Raw genomic sequence first — 15336 nt, 5'->3', positions numbered from 1 at the left:
GATTATCATCAATGTTGGAAACATTTTGTTTTTCACAATTCTTTTTATTTTATGTGAGATAAAATGGTTCGCAACATTATAAATGTCTTTAGTCACTTTTGATAGTAATTTCTTTCTGACCAAACTTTTGAACAGTGAACAACTTCTGCAATGAAAAGCAGCAATGCAAAGACATTCACTGCTTTGTTTTTAGGTCACTAGTCCAGCTTGTTGTCATCAAATTCTCCATATTGTGCCAGATTGCTTTCATACCAATTGCAAACTGGACTGGATTCACATTAACCAAACAAATAAATACTCTGCTGTGAGACATATAGAGTCCACATTAAATATCTATAAAATATATTCATATAAAATATCTATAAACTTTTTTAAATGTTTTTGGTTTTTTATAATAAAAAAAATAAAATTTAACATTTTTTTTGTGTGCATATATATATATGTATTGAATATGTATTGAATGCATAAATATACATGTAAACTACCTGCAGGTTAGAATAAAAACTATAATTATTATTATTATTATTATTATTATTACAATTACTATTTATTTATTAACTATTAACGTGGAAGAGATTTGATTATCACATTAACCCCTCTCTCTCTCTCTCTCTCTCTCTCTCTCTCTCTCTCTCTCTCTCTCTCTCTCTCTCTCTCTCTCTCTCTCTCTCTCTCTCTCTCTGGGTTTAGGCTGAGTCTGGTTATGGCTCTGAATCCAGTTTGAGGAGACACGGCTCCATGCTGTCCCTCACATCAGCCACGAGTGGATACTCCGCCACCTCCACCTCCTCCTTTAAGGTGAAAACCAAATTAAATGTCCAGTATTGCTCAAATATGGTGACAGTATGTCATGCCTCCCTACTATGAACTTATACTTTGGGTTTGTGACCCTCAGAAGGGTCACAGTCTGCGAGAGAAGCTGGCAGAGATGGAGACGTTTCGAGACATCCTGTGCAGGCAGGTGGACACGCTGCAGAAATACTTTGATGGCTGCGCTGATGCTGTGACCAAAGACGAGCTCCAGAGAGACAAGAGTGAGTAGACGGAGTCTGTTCTGGTGTGTGTGGGAGAGATCAGGATATCGAAAATGCTGACACACACGTTTAGACAAAGCTGAACCTTATTCAGACTGCAGCGACGTCCATATTCCTCTGCATGGGTGCCGTCGCACTCGCTCGCTCTGGATGCATCTGTTGTTACAGCACAAGGGTCTGTTGATTCACACGAATGATCAACTGCCTCTTTTGTTCGTCCTAGTCCTTCCCCTAAATCTCTCTCAGCGTTGTGTACTACAGTATGTGTCATCTCTCAGTATGCGTGTGGGCCGATCTGAGCACCACCAACCACAGGGCCATGAGTTCATCCTGACTGTTTGTGTGTGTTTTCTCTGCTCAGTCGTGGAGGACGATGAAGATGGTTTCCCTAACACTCGCTCCGATGGAGAATTCCTGCATAACAACAACGGTAGCAAGGAGAAATGTAAGTGTCTCTACTGATTTCTGCATGTGGGGGACTTCAGCGGCTTTTCACGCTCAATGAATTCTCCCTGATTCAGCTCGAGGCGACAGTACTGGGGCGCCACTGACATTACGAGCAGTTTGTCCACTTAATTTACTCCTGTTGTAATGAATTGTGTTAAATCTCTAACATAAAGTCAGAATGTCTCCAGTGGAGCTGTGTTGAGATGTTTACATTGAGTTATGCATTTCTGCATTTTTTTTTTTTTTAAAGAGGAAATACTACATGGATGAATTGAATGTGGTCCTCATACCCTTTCTGTTCTTGTATGATATGACAAAGAAAGTCAGGTGTTTTGCACCATGTCCAAACCAAACATGACAAGTTTGTTCGTCTTTATTGAAAACAAAATGTTTACATTTATGAATTAATAAACTTAATATAAACTTAGACTTAATTAATAAAACATATAACTTGTATAACTTAACGTGCATATAACTTTTTTTTAATATATTTATATTTAAATATATTATATTTAATATATTTAACTTTTTATTAAATATATTTAATAAAAATATATTTATATACATGTATAACATCTGTGTGTATATAATGTCTAAAATATATAACTACTTATAGATGTTTTTTTTATTAAAAAAAAATGTGTGTGTGTGTATGTATGTGTGTATATATATATATATATATATATATATATATATATATTATATATATATATAAAAACAGAATGTATATAACATATTTAATAAATTCATATAAATATAATATTATATAAATATTCTTATAGATTAAACAGTATTATATAATATATTTATGATAGTTTATTTTTATGTATATTCACACACTCTCTCACACACACACACACACACACACACACACACACACACACACACACACATATAATCTTTAAAATGTAATATATTTGTGTGTGTGCGCACACTTATACACACACACACACATATATATATATTACATTTATAATATATGTTTTAAAATACATGTATATAAATGAAATATAAAATACTAAAATAGAAAATGAAACTCAACTGAAAGGCAACTGCTGGTTAACACTTTGTTTTATTACATTGTGCCTGATTTGGACACTGTGTAACACTGTCTGGCAAATTAATGCCTCTAAGGTGCCTTCAAGGAGTCTGACTGGATTTGTTCTCTCTCCCCATCAGTATTCCAGTGTTTGAGTCATAAAGGCATTAATGGGATAGATTTTAAAGGAGAGGCCATCACGTTCAAGGCAACCACGGCAGGAATCTTGGCTACACTTTCTCACTGCATCGACCTGATGGTGAAGAGAGAGGACAGCTGGCAGAAGAGACTGGATAAGGTACGAAACACGGGCTTCTGGAGCTTGTCCTTGAGCTGGCCACATCAGAAGAGAGATGCTGTTTCTGTAGTTCAGGGCTCCGTTGGCAGGCTGCTGTTGTGATCGAGTCTCTGACAGAGTGAAATTTTTCCCTGACTGTGAATATAAAACACATTAGTGTGAAGCTAAAAAAGCACCCACAGTTAAGTCACGAGTGAACAGGATCTGGTGTCAAAATTATGGCACATCAGCCCTGGTTATTCACACGCTAAAAAAAGAGTTGCAGCATTGGCTGAAATGATTTGCATTGATGCTATATGTGAACAAATTTGGTATATTAGTAGGCAGAGCAAAGTAGGGCTTCCATGTCTACTTAATTATACTAATCATCTAGAGCAGTAGTCGACTATTCGGTTCCACTTTCTTGTAGTGTGGAATATATTTGGTTTTTGCAAGTTGTCAAACAAAATAATGTCACCCATTGACACAGAATGAGTGCAGCTGAAGTCACATGACCCATGACTCACAAGCAACAAATACTGGTGCAACTAATCGACTAGTTTGTGAAAACTGAAACAAAGCTGAAAAAATTACAAATATTAATATAGCATACAAATGGAAATTATGTAAACAACATTTAGACTACCCAAAACAAAATAAGTTAAAGTTGAAGTACTGAAATTTTTAAAAATGAAATAAAAAGAATACATGACAAAATTAATCAAATTTACAATAAAATTAAAATGAAAACTGTAAATAAAAAATAAAAGCTAATTCAAAAATATTAATAAATACTGTAATACTATATGAGACAAATTACTAAACCTTAAACTAAAATTAAAATAAACTATGAACTTAAAAATAAAGCCGATTCAAAATATTAATAAATACTGTAATACTATATAAGACAACATAAAATTACTAACATTTAAACCAAAATTAAAATGAAAACTGAACATTTAAAAATAAGAGGTGGTTTAAAATATTTATAAATATTAAAATACTTAATTATTTCTATTTATAATATTTATAAATAATGCTGAAATAACACTGGTACAAGCTAGAATAATCTGACGTAAAAAGTCTTCTTTCATGCTTCTATCAACGTTTGCCCGACACTAATGTGAAAGGATTAATATTTTATACATTTTACATTTAAACAGCTTTTCAGACATGAATTTAGCCTGTTTTAGAGAGACTGAGCATTGCTTTGGTGATGGTTTATGAATGGAAACTATTAGGGATATAAGGATTAACCGTGAGCCAGTTGAAAATCGATTCAAATATGTGACGATTCAAATCGGTTGAGATGTTAAACAAATCACGATTCATTTATGGGTACTAGTTTATATGAATGTGTGTCTGAGGGCAACTTACTGTCTTTAGAAAAGTTTAGATGGTATTTTTTCTTTCCGTCTTGCCTCTGTATAATGCATATTAAAGTTCATAAGTGCAGCACTGCTTTGTTTACAGCGGTAACCAAGGAAACGCTTTAAGCTCCACCTGCTGGCTGCTGGCAGAGAGTGAATCTGCGTCTCGTTCAGCTCGTCTGCTGTTTCTGTTTCATGCAGATTTTTTTTATGTAAAGTTTCACAAAACTGAAGTCAAACCATTCTGTTTTTGCTTCAAATTTAATCTAATTTAGATTAAAAACTGCTGACGTTGCATGTATGCAGCGTCTTTGTTTGGATCATGATTAAAATGCAGTGGTTGCCTCTAATTTTAAACGGAAAGAGCACCGACAAAGCCTTATTTGAATATATAAGGAGAGATATCTTTTATTGTGTTACTGAATTATTTGATTTGGTGCTTGTTTTAAAATTTCAATTTAGTTTTGTTACTTACATTTACATTATATTTAAATTTTGTCATTTAGCGGACGCTTTTATCCAAATGAGGACAATAGAAGCAATCAAAACCAACAAAAAAGCAATGATATGCAAGTGCTATATTAATATATTAATAAAGTGTTATATTTCAATTGCACAAAAAAAAAAGTGCAGCATTTTGTCCAAGCAGTAATAAAAGGACACATTTAATTTATAATTTGTAATAATGTTAAAAAAAATTGTGCAATCAAAATCGTGACTCGAATCATGAGTTGAGTGAATCGTCACATCCCTACTTTTAAACACGGAAAGCTGTTGTTTCTGTGAATAACTGCTGCGGTATCTTTACCAGAAAAGTTCATCCAGATGTTTTAATGGGTTTGTGTGTGATAGAGATGGAGCTGAATCTGTCTGCAAATGTGTTACAGTCAGCAGCATTCAGCACAATACTGACACATACAATCAGAAGGAGAACATGGGCGTCTGAACAGTGGAGCGCTTCACAACAATCCTGCACCGAGAGACAAGATCTACTTAAGTCAAGACATTAAACATCACAGCAGCAGTGTTTAGTCAGCTAAAGCCGTTCCGCTCTCTTGCTTTCTACAGGAGATGGAGAAGAGGAGGAGGGTGGAGGACGCGTATAAATCAGTCCTGTCCGAGCTGAAGAAGAAGTCTCATTTTGGAGGACCCGATTACGAGGTGGGTTATGTTTTGCGCTGATGAATTTTACAAAGTAGGAAGAGCAGTAAACTGTGTGGAGATGTTCATCTTGTTCTGTCCATCAGGAGGGTCCAAACAGCCTGATCAATGAAGACGAGTTCTTTGACGCCGTGGAGGCCGCTCTGGACAGACACGACAAAATAGAAGAACAGGTGTTTTAACTTTAATGATAAAAAAGAGGATATAAATATATTACTTTTGTAAACTGTTGTAAAATATATATGTGTGACCCTGGAGCACAAAACCAGTCATAAGTGGCACAGTTAGCCAAAAATACATTGTATGGGTCAAAATTATCGATTTTTCTTTTATACCAAAAATCATTAGGATTTTAAGTGCAGATCATGTTCCATGAAGACATTTTGTAAATTTCCTACCGTAAATATATCAAAACTTAATTTTTGATTCGTAATATATATTGCTAAGGACTTCATTTAGACATTTTTAAAGGTGATTTTCTCAATATTTAGATTTTTTTGCTCCCTCAGATTCCAGATTTTCAAATAGTTGTATCTTGGCCAAATCTTGTCCGATCCTAATAAACCATACATTAATGAATTAATAAGCTTATTTATTCAGCTTTCATGTGATGTATAAATCTCAATTTTGAAAAATTGACACCAGGGTCACATATATATATTTGATATTTATAGGCCTAATTATTTTATTTTACACTGCAAGTTAAAATACTAATATTAGTCTTAATTTCTTCACTTACAAATGTTCAAATCTTTAAACTTTTATACTAGTGAAATACTATAAACTTACTTTATGATGTAATTAATGTGAGTGCTGCATGTTCAAAGTCCAAACGCAGCACAATTTCAAGTTCAACAGGCTTATTTGGGGCATGTTTATAATTCAAAGTCCCGCATTATGCACAAAATCTTTTTTCTGGATATTTGATATATAGATTTTGCGCACAATAATATTTTTATTGCCTTTCTTTAAACATATCATTATAATATCAGCAAAATCCAATATCAATTGACCTGTAAATGCATTGATATATTAGTATGTATATATTGATATATTAGTACTAGGACCAGTTGCAATTCATATGTATTTATCAAGTTTAAAACTTGCAGTTACCCTGTTTTTGCAGTTTATAATATTTGTGCAGGTATTAAAAATTTGATTTTAAAAACTCTGCAAATGGGAAACATTTACCACATGATGTGTTGCTTTGGAAGAAACCATCTGTTAAATGCATAAATGTAAATATTTTCAGCTTTTTTAAAAATGTAAAGCAAATACATTTTAAAAAATGTATTGTCTCAATATGTCTCCAGTCTTATTGAGCAGGATTCATCAGTGCATTCTATTCTGATTATTCAGTATCACGTTGTGTTTCAAGTTATGCTATTATGTTTTTATCATTGATGTATGTGTGTTTTTATAGTCTCAGTGTGAGAAGAGCAGGATACAGAGGAGCAGTTCAGTGCCTTCAGGAGACGTCTTCTCCTGCGTGGGCTCGCACCGATTCGCTGAGAAGGTGAGCTCATTGTTCTCATCGTGGTCGACCTCTTCTCGTGTCTCTGTGGTGCTCTGTTTTCCCGTCTTGGTCTCTCTTCTGGGTTCCTGATGAAGCTGCATTCTCTCTTCTTCCTCACTTGTGTAGCCCCCCTCTCGTACTTCCTCTCCCTCGTCTTCTGCTGTAGCCTTCACTCCTTCACTCCATGAGCACAGATTCAGTGCTGAGGTAACAGCGCCCTCTAGCACACTCATCTAACACTCACTTCCAGCTGTTACTGCATGAGATTCATAATAATACATCACGAATGCATTCGTAAACATGTAGATATGGCTGTGTTTCAAACCCTAGTGAGCTGCCTTCTTAGTCAGTGAGACTTTTTGGCCATCATTAAAACATTTTATTAGAGTGTGCTGCTTTTGAGTGCTTTAAAGACCTATATACGTGTGTGTGTGTGTGTGTGTGTGTGTGTGTGTGTGTGTGTGTGTGTGTGTGTGTGTGTGTGTGTGTGTGTGTGTGTGTGTGTGTGTGTGTGTGTGTGTGTGTTTAAAACCCTGTTAGTCAGCATTTTTGGCCATGGGTATGATGCTGTGCTAATGGCCAAAACTGCTGTCAGGCTAGGCAGCGCATTAGCCAGTCATTTTATTGGCAAGTCTGCATGATGGATAACCATGAACTGTTTAAACAGCGCATTAAAACCACAAAGTCTACCTTGTTATCTCGGTTTCCTCTGTCTCTGAGTCTCTGCATTTTGAAGTTGCAGCTAATAATACTTTATAATTGCTTTTAGTATCATAATTTACATGTTCAATACCTTCCTGGAATTCTTTTACTTGAAGTCACCTTGAAATCCAAATAGAGCTAATTTGTTTAAATTCATGTTCCTTTTCTTATTATTAAAGATTTCTCTGGGTATGTTTGTAGTATGTAAATAAAGAGCTAATGAATTGCATTAAATACACAGTCATTGTTTCAGTGTGGTTTTATATGCAGTGCAGCCGTTCTAAATCCAGTAGTTTAGTGCTGGTTAATATAATCAAGTTTAAGAAGGTAATAATATGTAATGCCTGTTCGCTTTGAGATGAGAACAGCTTGACCTCAGACAGATTTGTGCTGGTGGTGTTTTGTGGCAGGGAGTAGTTTTCTTTTAGTTTCATTCAGAAGTACAGAAGTAACTCAGATTACAGAAGTCAAATGTTGGCTTTCATCACATTTAGTGAGTACTGGGTAATGTTCACATTTAGTGTTATTGATCTAGATCCTCTTGAATGAGAGCATGACCTCTGACCTTGTTGTTCTGCTGTGTTTTGGACAGGTGGAGGAGATGGTTCGGAATCACATGACCTACTCCCTGCAGGACGTCGGTGGAGACGCTAACTGGCAGCTGGTGGTGGAAGAGGGAGAGATGAAGGTGAGTTTGATCTGAGGTCTGTGATTATTTTAGTTTGATCGGATGCCTGTGTTTCAGTCCACAGACTCACTCTCCATCCGTGTGTTTGTCTCTCTCTCTCTCTCTCTCTCTCTCTCTCTCTCTCTCTCTCTCTCTCTCTCTCCCTCTCTCTCTCTCCCTCTCATCCTCTCTCTCTCTCTCTCTCTCTCTCTCTCTCTCTCTCTCTCTCTCAGGTGTACCGGCGTGAGGTGGAGGAGAACGGGATCGTGCTGGACCCTCTGAAGGCCACACACTCTGTCAAAGGGGTCACAGGTCACGAGGTCTGCCACTACTTCTGGGACACGGATGTCCGTAACGATTGGGAGAGTGAGTATAGACACACACACACACACACACACACACACACACACACACACACACACACACACATACACAACATATTACAGACATTAGCTTAAAGCTGACATAGCAATCACTTCAGTTGCATTTTAGTTTTTTCTAAAAGTTCTTTGCACCAAAAACATGATCAGCACTGAATCAATAAGAGCATGTCTACACTAAACCTTTAATCAGTAGCTCAATAAATATTGATCACTTTTAGAAAATGTAATGATTACAAAAATGAATTCTATTCTTACTCATAATAAAGAATAGAATAGAATAGAATAGACTTTATTGTCCCATTCAGTTCACAACACATCTCACACAGTAGTGTACATAACATAAAATATATTAAAATATAGCAACACTCAAAATAATTTGTAATTTAGTTACAAGTCATTTTTGGTGTTTTATTATTTTTTTAGGTTAATATAGTTTTAGATTTTATATATTTCCACTTAGTTATTTTATTGCTTAAACTTATTTCAGTTAGTTGTCATGATAGCATTTTAAATGTTTAAGTTTTACATCTACTTTTTAGATTTCATTTCACCAATTTGTCAATTATCAATTAAAACAATAAAAAATAGTTTTAGTAAACCCTGGTGTAGAGTAGAATTAGATACCATATCAATCTCTTACAGTACTCTAAAATATCATGAAAAATCAGGTTTGTGTTACAGGACACATCTTCATATAATCTAATAGAGCTCTTCTACTACATCATATCATCATAATATCATAACATTAATAATGGAGCACATTGGATGACTCAGCACAGTTTGGCCTGTGTAAGCAGCATATACTCTTACAACGCTTTTACATGCTTTAAGTGAATTACCAGAACACTTTCACTGTCCGGATGACTCAGCTGCAGCTCCTAATGATCACTGGCTCAGTCGATAGTGATGCATCTTGGGTAGAATTACTCGTCATCGTCTAGCACCTCTGTGTTTCAGCCTTCGCTTGAGTTCAGCTTTATGTTTGTCTCTGTCTCCAGCTACTGTTGAAAACTTCAACATCGTGGAAACGCTGTCTGATAACGCCATCATCATCTACCAGACTCATAAGGTGAGAGGAGGCCACGCTTTCGAAGTGAAGCACTTCTTTATAGTGATTTGATTGATTCTGACAGATTATCTTGTGTTTGTGTGTGTGTAGAGAGTGTGGCCAGCGTCCCAGAGAGACGTCTTGTACCTGTCTGCCATTCGTAAGATTATGGCCAATAACGAGAACGATCCAGACACATGGCTCGTCTGTAACTTCTCAGTCGAGCATGAAAATGCCCAGGTGAGTCTGGTCTCCATGGCAACCGCTGAGTCAATCTGTTCTGTAGCAGCAGCAGTTTAATGAGTTTGGTGCACCGTTTAATGCATTTATGGGTTTTGTGGATCAATTCTGACTTCTAGAAACATTTGAAATTGATTCAGATTTTGTGCATCCACTTCATTTAATTCTCTTATATATATATAATATATCTATATATATATAGATATATATATATATATATATATATATATATATATATATATTACAGTACAGGTCAAAAGTTTGGAAAACATTACTATTTTTAATGTTTTTGAAAGAAGTCTCTTCTGCTCATCAAGCCTGCATTTATTTGATCAAAAAATACAGAAAAAACATTTAATATTGTGATATATTATTACAATTTAAAATAATTGTTTTTAAATTTATTATACTTTAAATTATCATTTATTTCTGTGATGCAAAGCTGAATTTTTAGGATCATTATCACATGATCCTTTAGAAATCATTCTAATATGATGATTCATTATCAAAGTTGGAAACTTTGAACGTGATACTTTTTTAGGATACTTTGATGAATAAAAAGTAAAAAAAAAAAAAAATGATAAAAAAAAAAAGAAGCTATGTTTTTAAAAAATATTAATATTTTGTAATAACAATATACACTACTGGTCAGTAATTTGGGGTCAGTAATTTTTTTTTCTTTCTTTTTTTTTAAATAAAATCAATATATTTATTTCATTATCAAAGTTGGAAACTTTGAACATGTGATACTTTTTTAGGATACTTTGATGAATAAAAAGTAAAAAAAAAAAAAAAGAATAAAAAAAAAAGAAGCTATGTTTTTAAAATATTAATATTTTGTAATAACAATATACACTACTGGTCAGTAATTTGGGGTCAGTAATTTTTTTTTCTTTCTTTTTTTTTAAATAAAATCAATATATTTATTCAGCAAGGATTGTGTAAATTGATAAAAAGTGATAGTAAAGAAAATATATTATTAGAATTTATATTAGATTTTTTTTTTTTTTTTTTGAATAAATGCAATTCTTTTTTAACCTTTTATTCATCAAATATATTAGACAGCAGAACTGTTTCCAAACACTCATGAAAGAAATCAGAATATTAGAATGATTTCTAAATGATCATGTGATAGACTGGATGTTACATGTGACACTGAAGGCTGGAGTAATGATGCTGAAAATTCAGCTTTGCATCACAGGAATAATTTTTTTTTTTAAAGTATATTCAAATAGAAAACCTATTATTTTAAGTTGTAATAATATTTCACAATATTACTGTTTTTTCTGTATTTTTGATCAAATAAATGCAGGATTGATGAGCAGAAGAGACCTCTTTCAAAAACATTAAAAATACTAATGTTTCCAAACTTTTGACCTGTACTGTATATTATGGAGACATTCTATGATACAGTAAGCAAGCAGGATTATTTTCTCAAGATGAAAAAAATTACATAGTTGTATTATTTTCATTTCTGACTCACGGTTTCATTGTTTTTGTCGTGGTGTAGCCAAACAACAGATGCGTTCGTGCTAAAATCAACGTTGCGATGATCTGCCAGACGCTGGTCAGTCCACCGGAGGGAGACAAAGAGATCAGCAGAGACAACATTCTGTGCAAAATCACATACGTGGCCAACGGTTAGAGAAACCGCTCACCTATAATCTTCATGAAATAGCTAAGATGCAAATATATGAATATTTAATATATGAATATTTAAATGAGTTTGTTTGTTGTGGTTGCAGTGAATCCTGGCGGCTGGGCTCCTGCGTCTGTCCTGAGGGCCGTCGCGAAAAGAGAATATCCCAAATTCCTCAAGCGCTTCACTTCATACGTCCAGGAGAAAACAGCCGGAAAGCCCATCCTCTTCTGAGCACCAGGTGACCCAAACTACATCTGATGACCTTCAGAGTTTGTATGATCGTAGTGACAGCAGTACTGAAAAACATTAGCCAGACTTTTGCATTTTTTTTTTTTTTTTAAATATAACCTTATTATTTTTGGTTATATTTTTTATTTATTTATTACATTGTTGTTATTATGAATTTTACGATTTATGTTCTTATATATTTAATAGTAATACAGTATTATTATTACTATTGATATCATTTTATTATTATTATTATTATAACATTTTTATGCATTTTAATAGTTATGTTATATATTTAATAATATTGTGTTTTAATAGTTATTATATTTAATAATTATTACTATTACTATTTTATTTAAATTTATTTTTTTTTAGTATTGTATTAGATATCTCTACGTATGTTATGTTTTTATATTAATATTACTATTTTATTTTTATTATTATTTTAGTATTATATATTTTTATGTATGTTATTATGTTTTTATATTACTATTATTATTTTATTTATTTTTTATTATTATTTTAGTATTATAAATTTTTACGTTATGTTATATTACTATTACTATTTTATTTATTTGTATTATTATTTTAGTATTATATATTTTTACGTATGTTATAAATGTTATTATATATTTAATCATTATTGTATGATTGCAATTTTTTCAACTATTTATATATTTAATAATATATATTATTATTTGATATATAATATAATTTTTACTACTATTATTTGTATTAGTTTTTTTAATTAGTTTTCATATTTATTACAATTATTATTATTGTTGTTAATTTTGCTATATATGTTAAATGCTTACTGCATTATTATCATAATTCTGAAATTAATTTTTATTATTGTTCTTTGCAGTTCCCCAGTTTTGCCGTGGGTGTGCATGAGCGCCTCTGGTCCAAAAACACTCCTTTAGCTACAGCGCCCTCTAGTGACACAGAAGACTCAACGCGTCCCTTCTCCAGACTGTTCTGAATCCGCTGCCACAGGAAGTCACAGGAAGCCCGGCGGCAGCCAATCGGTAGACGCTTGATGCTGTTCTGTAGCGCCACACTAGCTCACACAGACAGAGGACTAGAGATGCCGAACCTCAAAGTCTGTCCCATGTTTTCTGGCTAAGATTTACATTGATATGAATATATATGTATGTATGTAAGTAAATGAGATGGCAAGTTTATATATATAACAGAGAGTTTTGAAGCTGAACACACGTTTGAACAAACATTTCAGCTTTGCTTTCATCGTCCTCGTATAATGGCTGTTTGGGGAAATCAAAGGCATGTTTGTGAACCTGCCTTTCGTCTCGATGTTGGCCGTCTCTTTTATGAAGCGCAGCATCTGCCGCTGACGAGGAGACGCTTTAATTATATCCGTGTCACAGCAGCTGATAAACTGTAGCACAATTCCAGATCCATCGTAACCGGCAGAAATTTTTAATACGTCAGATGAACGTTGCGTGCAGATTATTTGTATATAATTTCATTATTGCTTCAGATCGTCAAGTCGATGCTTTTACCGGACTAATCGAACTCCATATGCCTTAGTGTGTGTGTGTGTGTGTGTGTGAGAGACTGAGAGGTGTGTACAGACTCAAACATTTCTAGAAAAGTGCCTCATTATTGATCTTGCTGATCGTACCGCCCAAACTACAGCCACACACCAACCTGGCGTCCTTTAGTGTTTATACAAAGATCATTTCATATTGATTTCTTACCTCATTTTAGAATGTGCTGTCAGAAAAGAGTCTTGACACCAATCAAATTCTCTGTCCAATTGGGAGATGCGGTTTCAGTTTGGGGCGTAGCTCGTGTGTATTTATAGATCAGGTAGAATTAGTTGCATTTATTTATTTTTTCTTGATTGAGTTTAATCTTCCAAAGTGAACATTTAAATCTCAAGCATTAGTAAACAATCTTAAAAGGCATAAGCTGGTAAAATATGAAGTTCTTAGTATATTTGTATTGTTTTTTTTTCAGTAATATATATATAATTATTATTTAATGATACAAGATACAAGCATTAATTCACTTCATTTTTATACATTTACAAGAAAATGTTTTCAGACAATTTGCATCTACAGTTAATATAATGAATTAAGATATTAAGTCTGAAAAAAAATGTGAAAATTATATTATGCTTATAATATAAAAAAATTTGTTGTTTTCAAGCATAATTTCACTTAATTTTGATCTATTTTTAGAAAAGTTTTGCCATTTTTCATCTACAGTATAAAATAAAATGACACACACACACACACACACACACACACACACACACACACACATATATATATATATATATATATAAATAAATTAGTTTATGCTTAAAATATATATATATATATATATAAACAATGGGTAAATAAAAAAAAAAAACTTTTTTTTTATTTTTAAAATACTTTTTTTTTTTTTTTTTTTTTTTTTTTTTTCTAGCCCACTGCCAAATATTATTGTTTTAATTCTAATTTAATTTTCTGATTTTTTTTTTTTTTTTGCATTAATTTTGCATCTGCAGTAAATAAAATGACTGGATCAAAACTAAGCTTATGCTTAAAACAAGAAAACAATATCTGTCAGTGGGGTAAAAATAAAGTTGTTGTTTTCCATTTTAATTAATTTTTATTTTATTTTTTCTGAAAAAAAAAAAAATTTGCTAAATGTTTTTTTTTTTGATTAAAAAAATTTTAAATTTTAATTTATTTTTGTTTATAAAATGAATGTATTCCTGTTTTTTTGATTTTTCAATGATTTGTATTGGTGATTTTAGAATGTGTAAAAAATTTAATTTGCAAAACAAGAGCTTTTAGATTTTTTGCTGAACATTTCCATTGGTCAATCTGTTCCCGTGATAGACTGTTAAAGACGCTGTATTTACGGTAACGTTTCCACCAGATGAGATTTCTAAAACGAATGTACGAATGTACGAGTGTGAAAACGTGAGTGTGAATGTGTTGATAAGAGTGTGTTTGATTTACGCACCGAGGTGACCGCTTGCTAATCGGAGGGGTTTTCGGTGGGAACAGCCAATCAGGAGAGGCGTTCTGCCGTCTAATAGTCTAGTGTGTTATTAGTTGCATTTGCACTGAATGTAATGTCATTGGGGTTCAGATGTTTTGTGTACATAATGAAGTGTCACACTAAAGGTGTCAGGATGAACATGAACTGTGAATAGAGGGCGGCACCTGGCCCTGTGTAGAGAAGAATAAAATGATTGACATCTTCCTGCATCCCTGACTCCTGCATTTCTTTGTGTACTTGATGCATACTGTATTATTCAGGAGTTTTAGAAAACCACAAATAATTCATCTTTTACATTCAACCTCAAGATATTATTCAGATATTGTTTAAAGTCTACTCTTTATTATTGATTTATAATACATGTGCTTATTTGTAATATTTCATTGGTTGTTAAACATGTAAATGGTAAATGTTAATGAGTTATATTTTTGAGGTCTTTTATTATAACCAATGAAATACGTTGTGGGCGGAGCGATATGTATAGCCCCGCCCCATTCTGCGTTGCATACTTGTATAAAACTGCCGATTTTAAATGCATCATGACATGAAAAATCACAT

At 33.2% G+C, this 15336-nt stretch overlaps 1 protein-coding gene across 4 annotated transcripts in view; it reads left to right on the top strand.

The window, feature by feature from the left end:
* LOC109056492 (ceramide transfer protein) overlaps positions 1-13726 on the top strand; it is a 33167-nt gene extending 19441 nt beyond the window's left edge. Inside the window, exons 4-18 of one of the 4 annotated variants that reach the window (XM_042778533.1) lie at positions 691-798; positions 899-1034; positions 1396-1479; positions 2661-2818; positions 5236-5328; positions 5415-5501; positions 6752-6844; positions 6971-7051; positions 8139-8234; positions 8447-8579; positions 9595-9665; positions 9756-9884; positions 11395-11524; positions 11630-11764; positions 12620-13726. In XM_042778533.1, the coding sequence (XP_042634467.1) occupies positions 691-798; positions 899-1034; positions 1396-1479; positions 2661-2818; positions 5236-5328; positions 5415-5501; positions 6752-6844; positions 6971-7051; positions 8139-8234; positions 8447-8579; positions 9595-9665; positions 9756-9884; positions 11395-11524; positions 11630-11757 (1527 nt within the window). In that variant the 3' untranslated portion in view covers positions 11758-11764; positions 12620-13726. Of the gene's footprint in view, positions 1-690; positions 799-895; positions 1035-1395; positions 1480-2660; positions 2819-5235; positions 5329-5414; positions 5502-6751; positions 6845-6970; positions 7052-8138; positions 8235-8446; positions 8580-9594; positions 9666-9755; positions 9885-11394; positions 11525-11629; positions 11765-12619 lie in introns of all 4 variants that reach the window. The other 3 variants (XM_042778532.1, XM_042778535.1, XM_042778534.1) reach the window with 3 other exon arrangements.
* The last annotated feature ends 1610 nt before the right edge of the window (positions 13727-15336 follow it).

The sequence above is a fragment of the Cyprinus carpio genome, chromosome A21, assembly GCF_018340385.1.
Source record: "Cyprinus carpio isolate SPL01 chromosome A21, ASM1834038v1, whole genome shotgun sequence".
NCBI lineage: Eukaryota > Metazoa > Chordata > Actinopteri > Cypriniformes > Cyprinidae > Cyprinus > Cyprinus carpio.
This window is presented reverse-complemented; position numbering and strand designations above follow the sequence as displayed.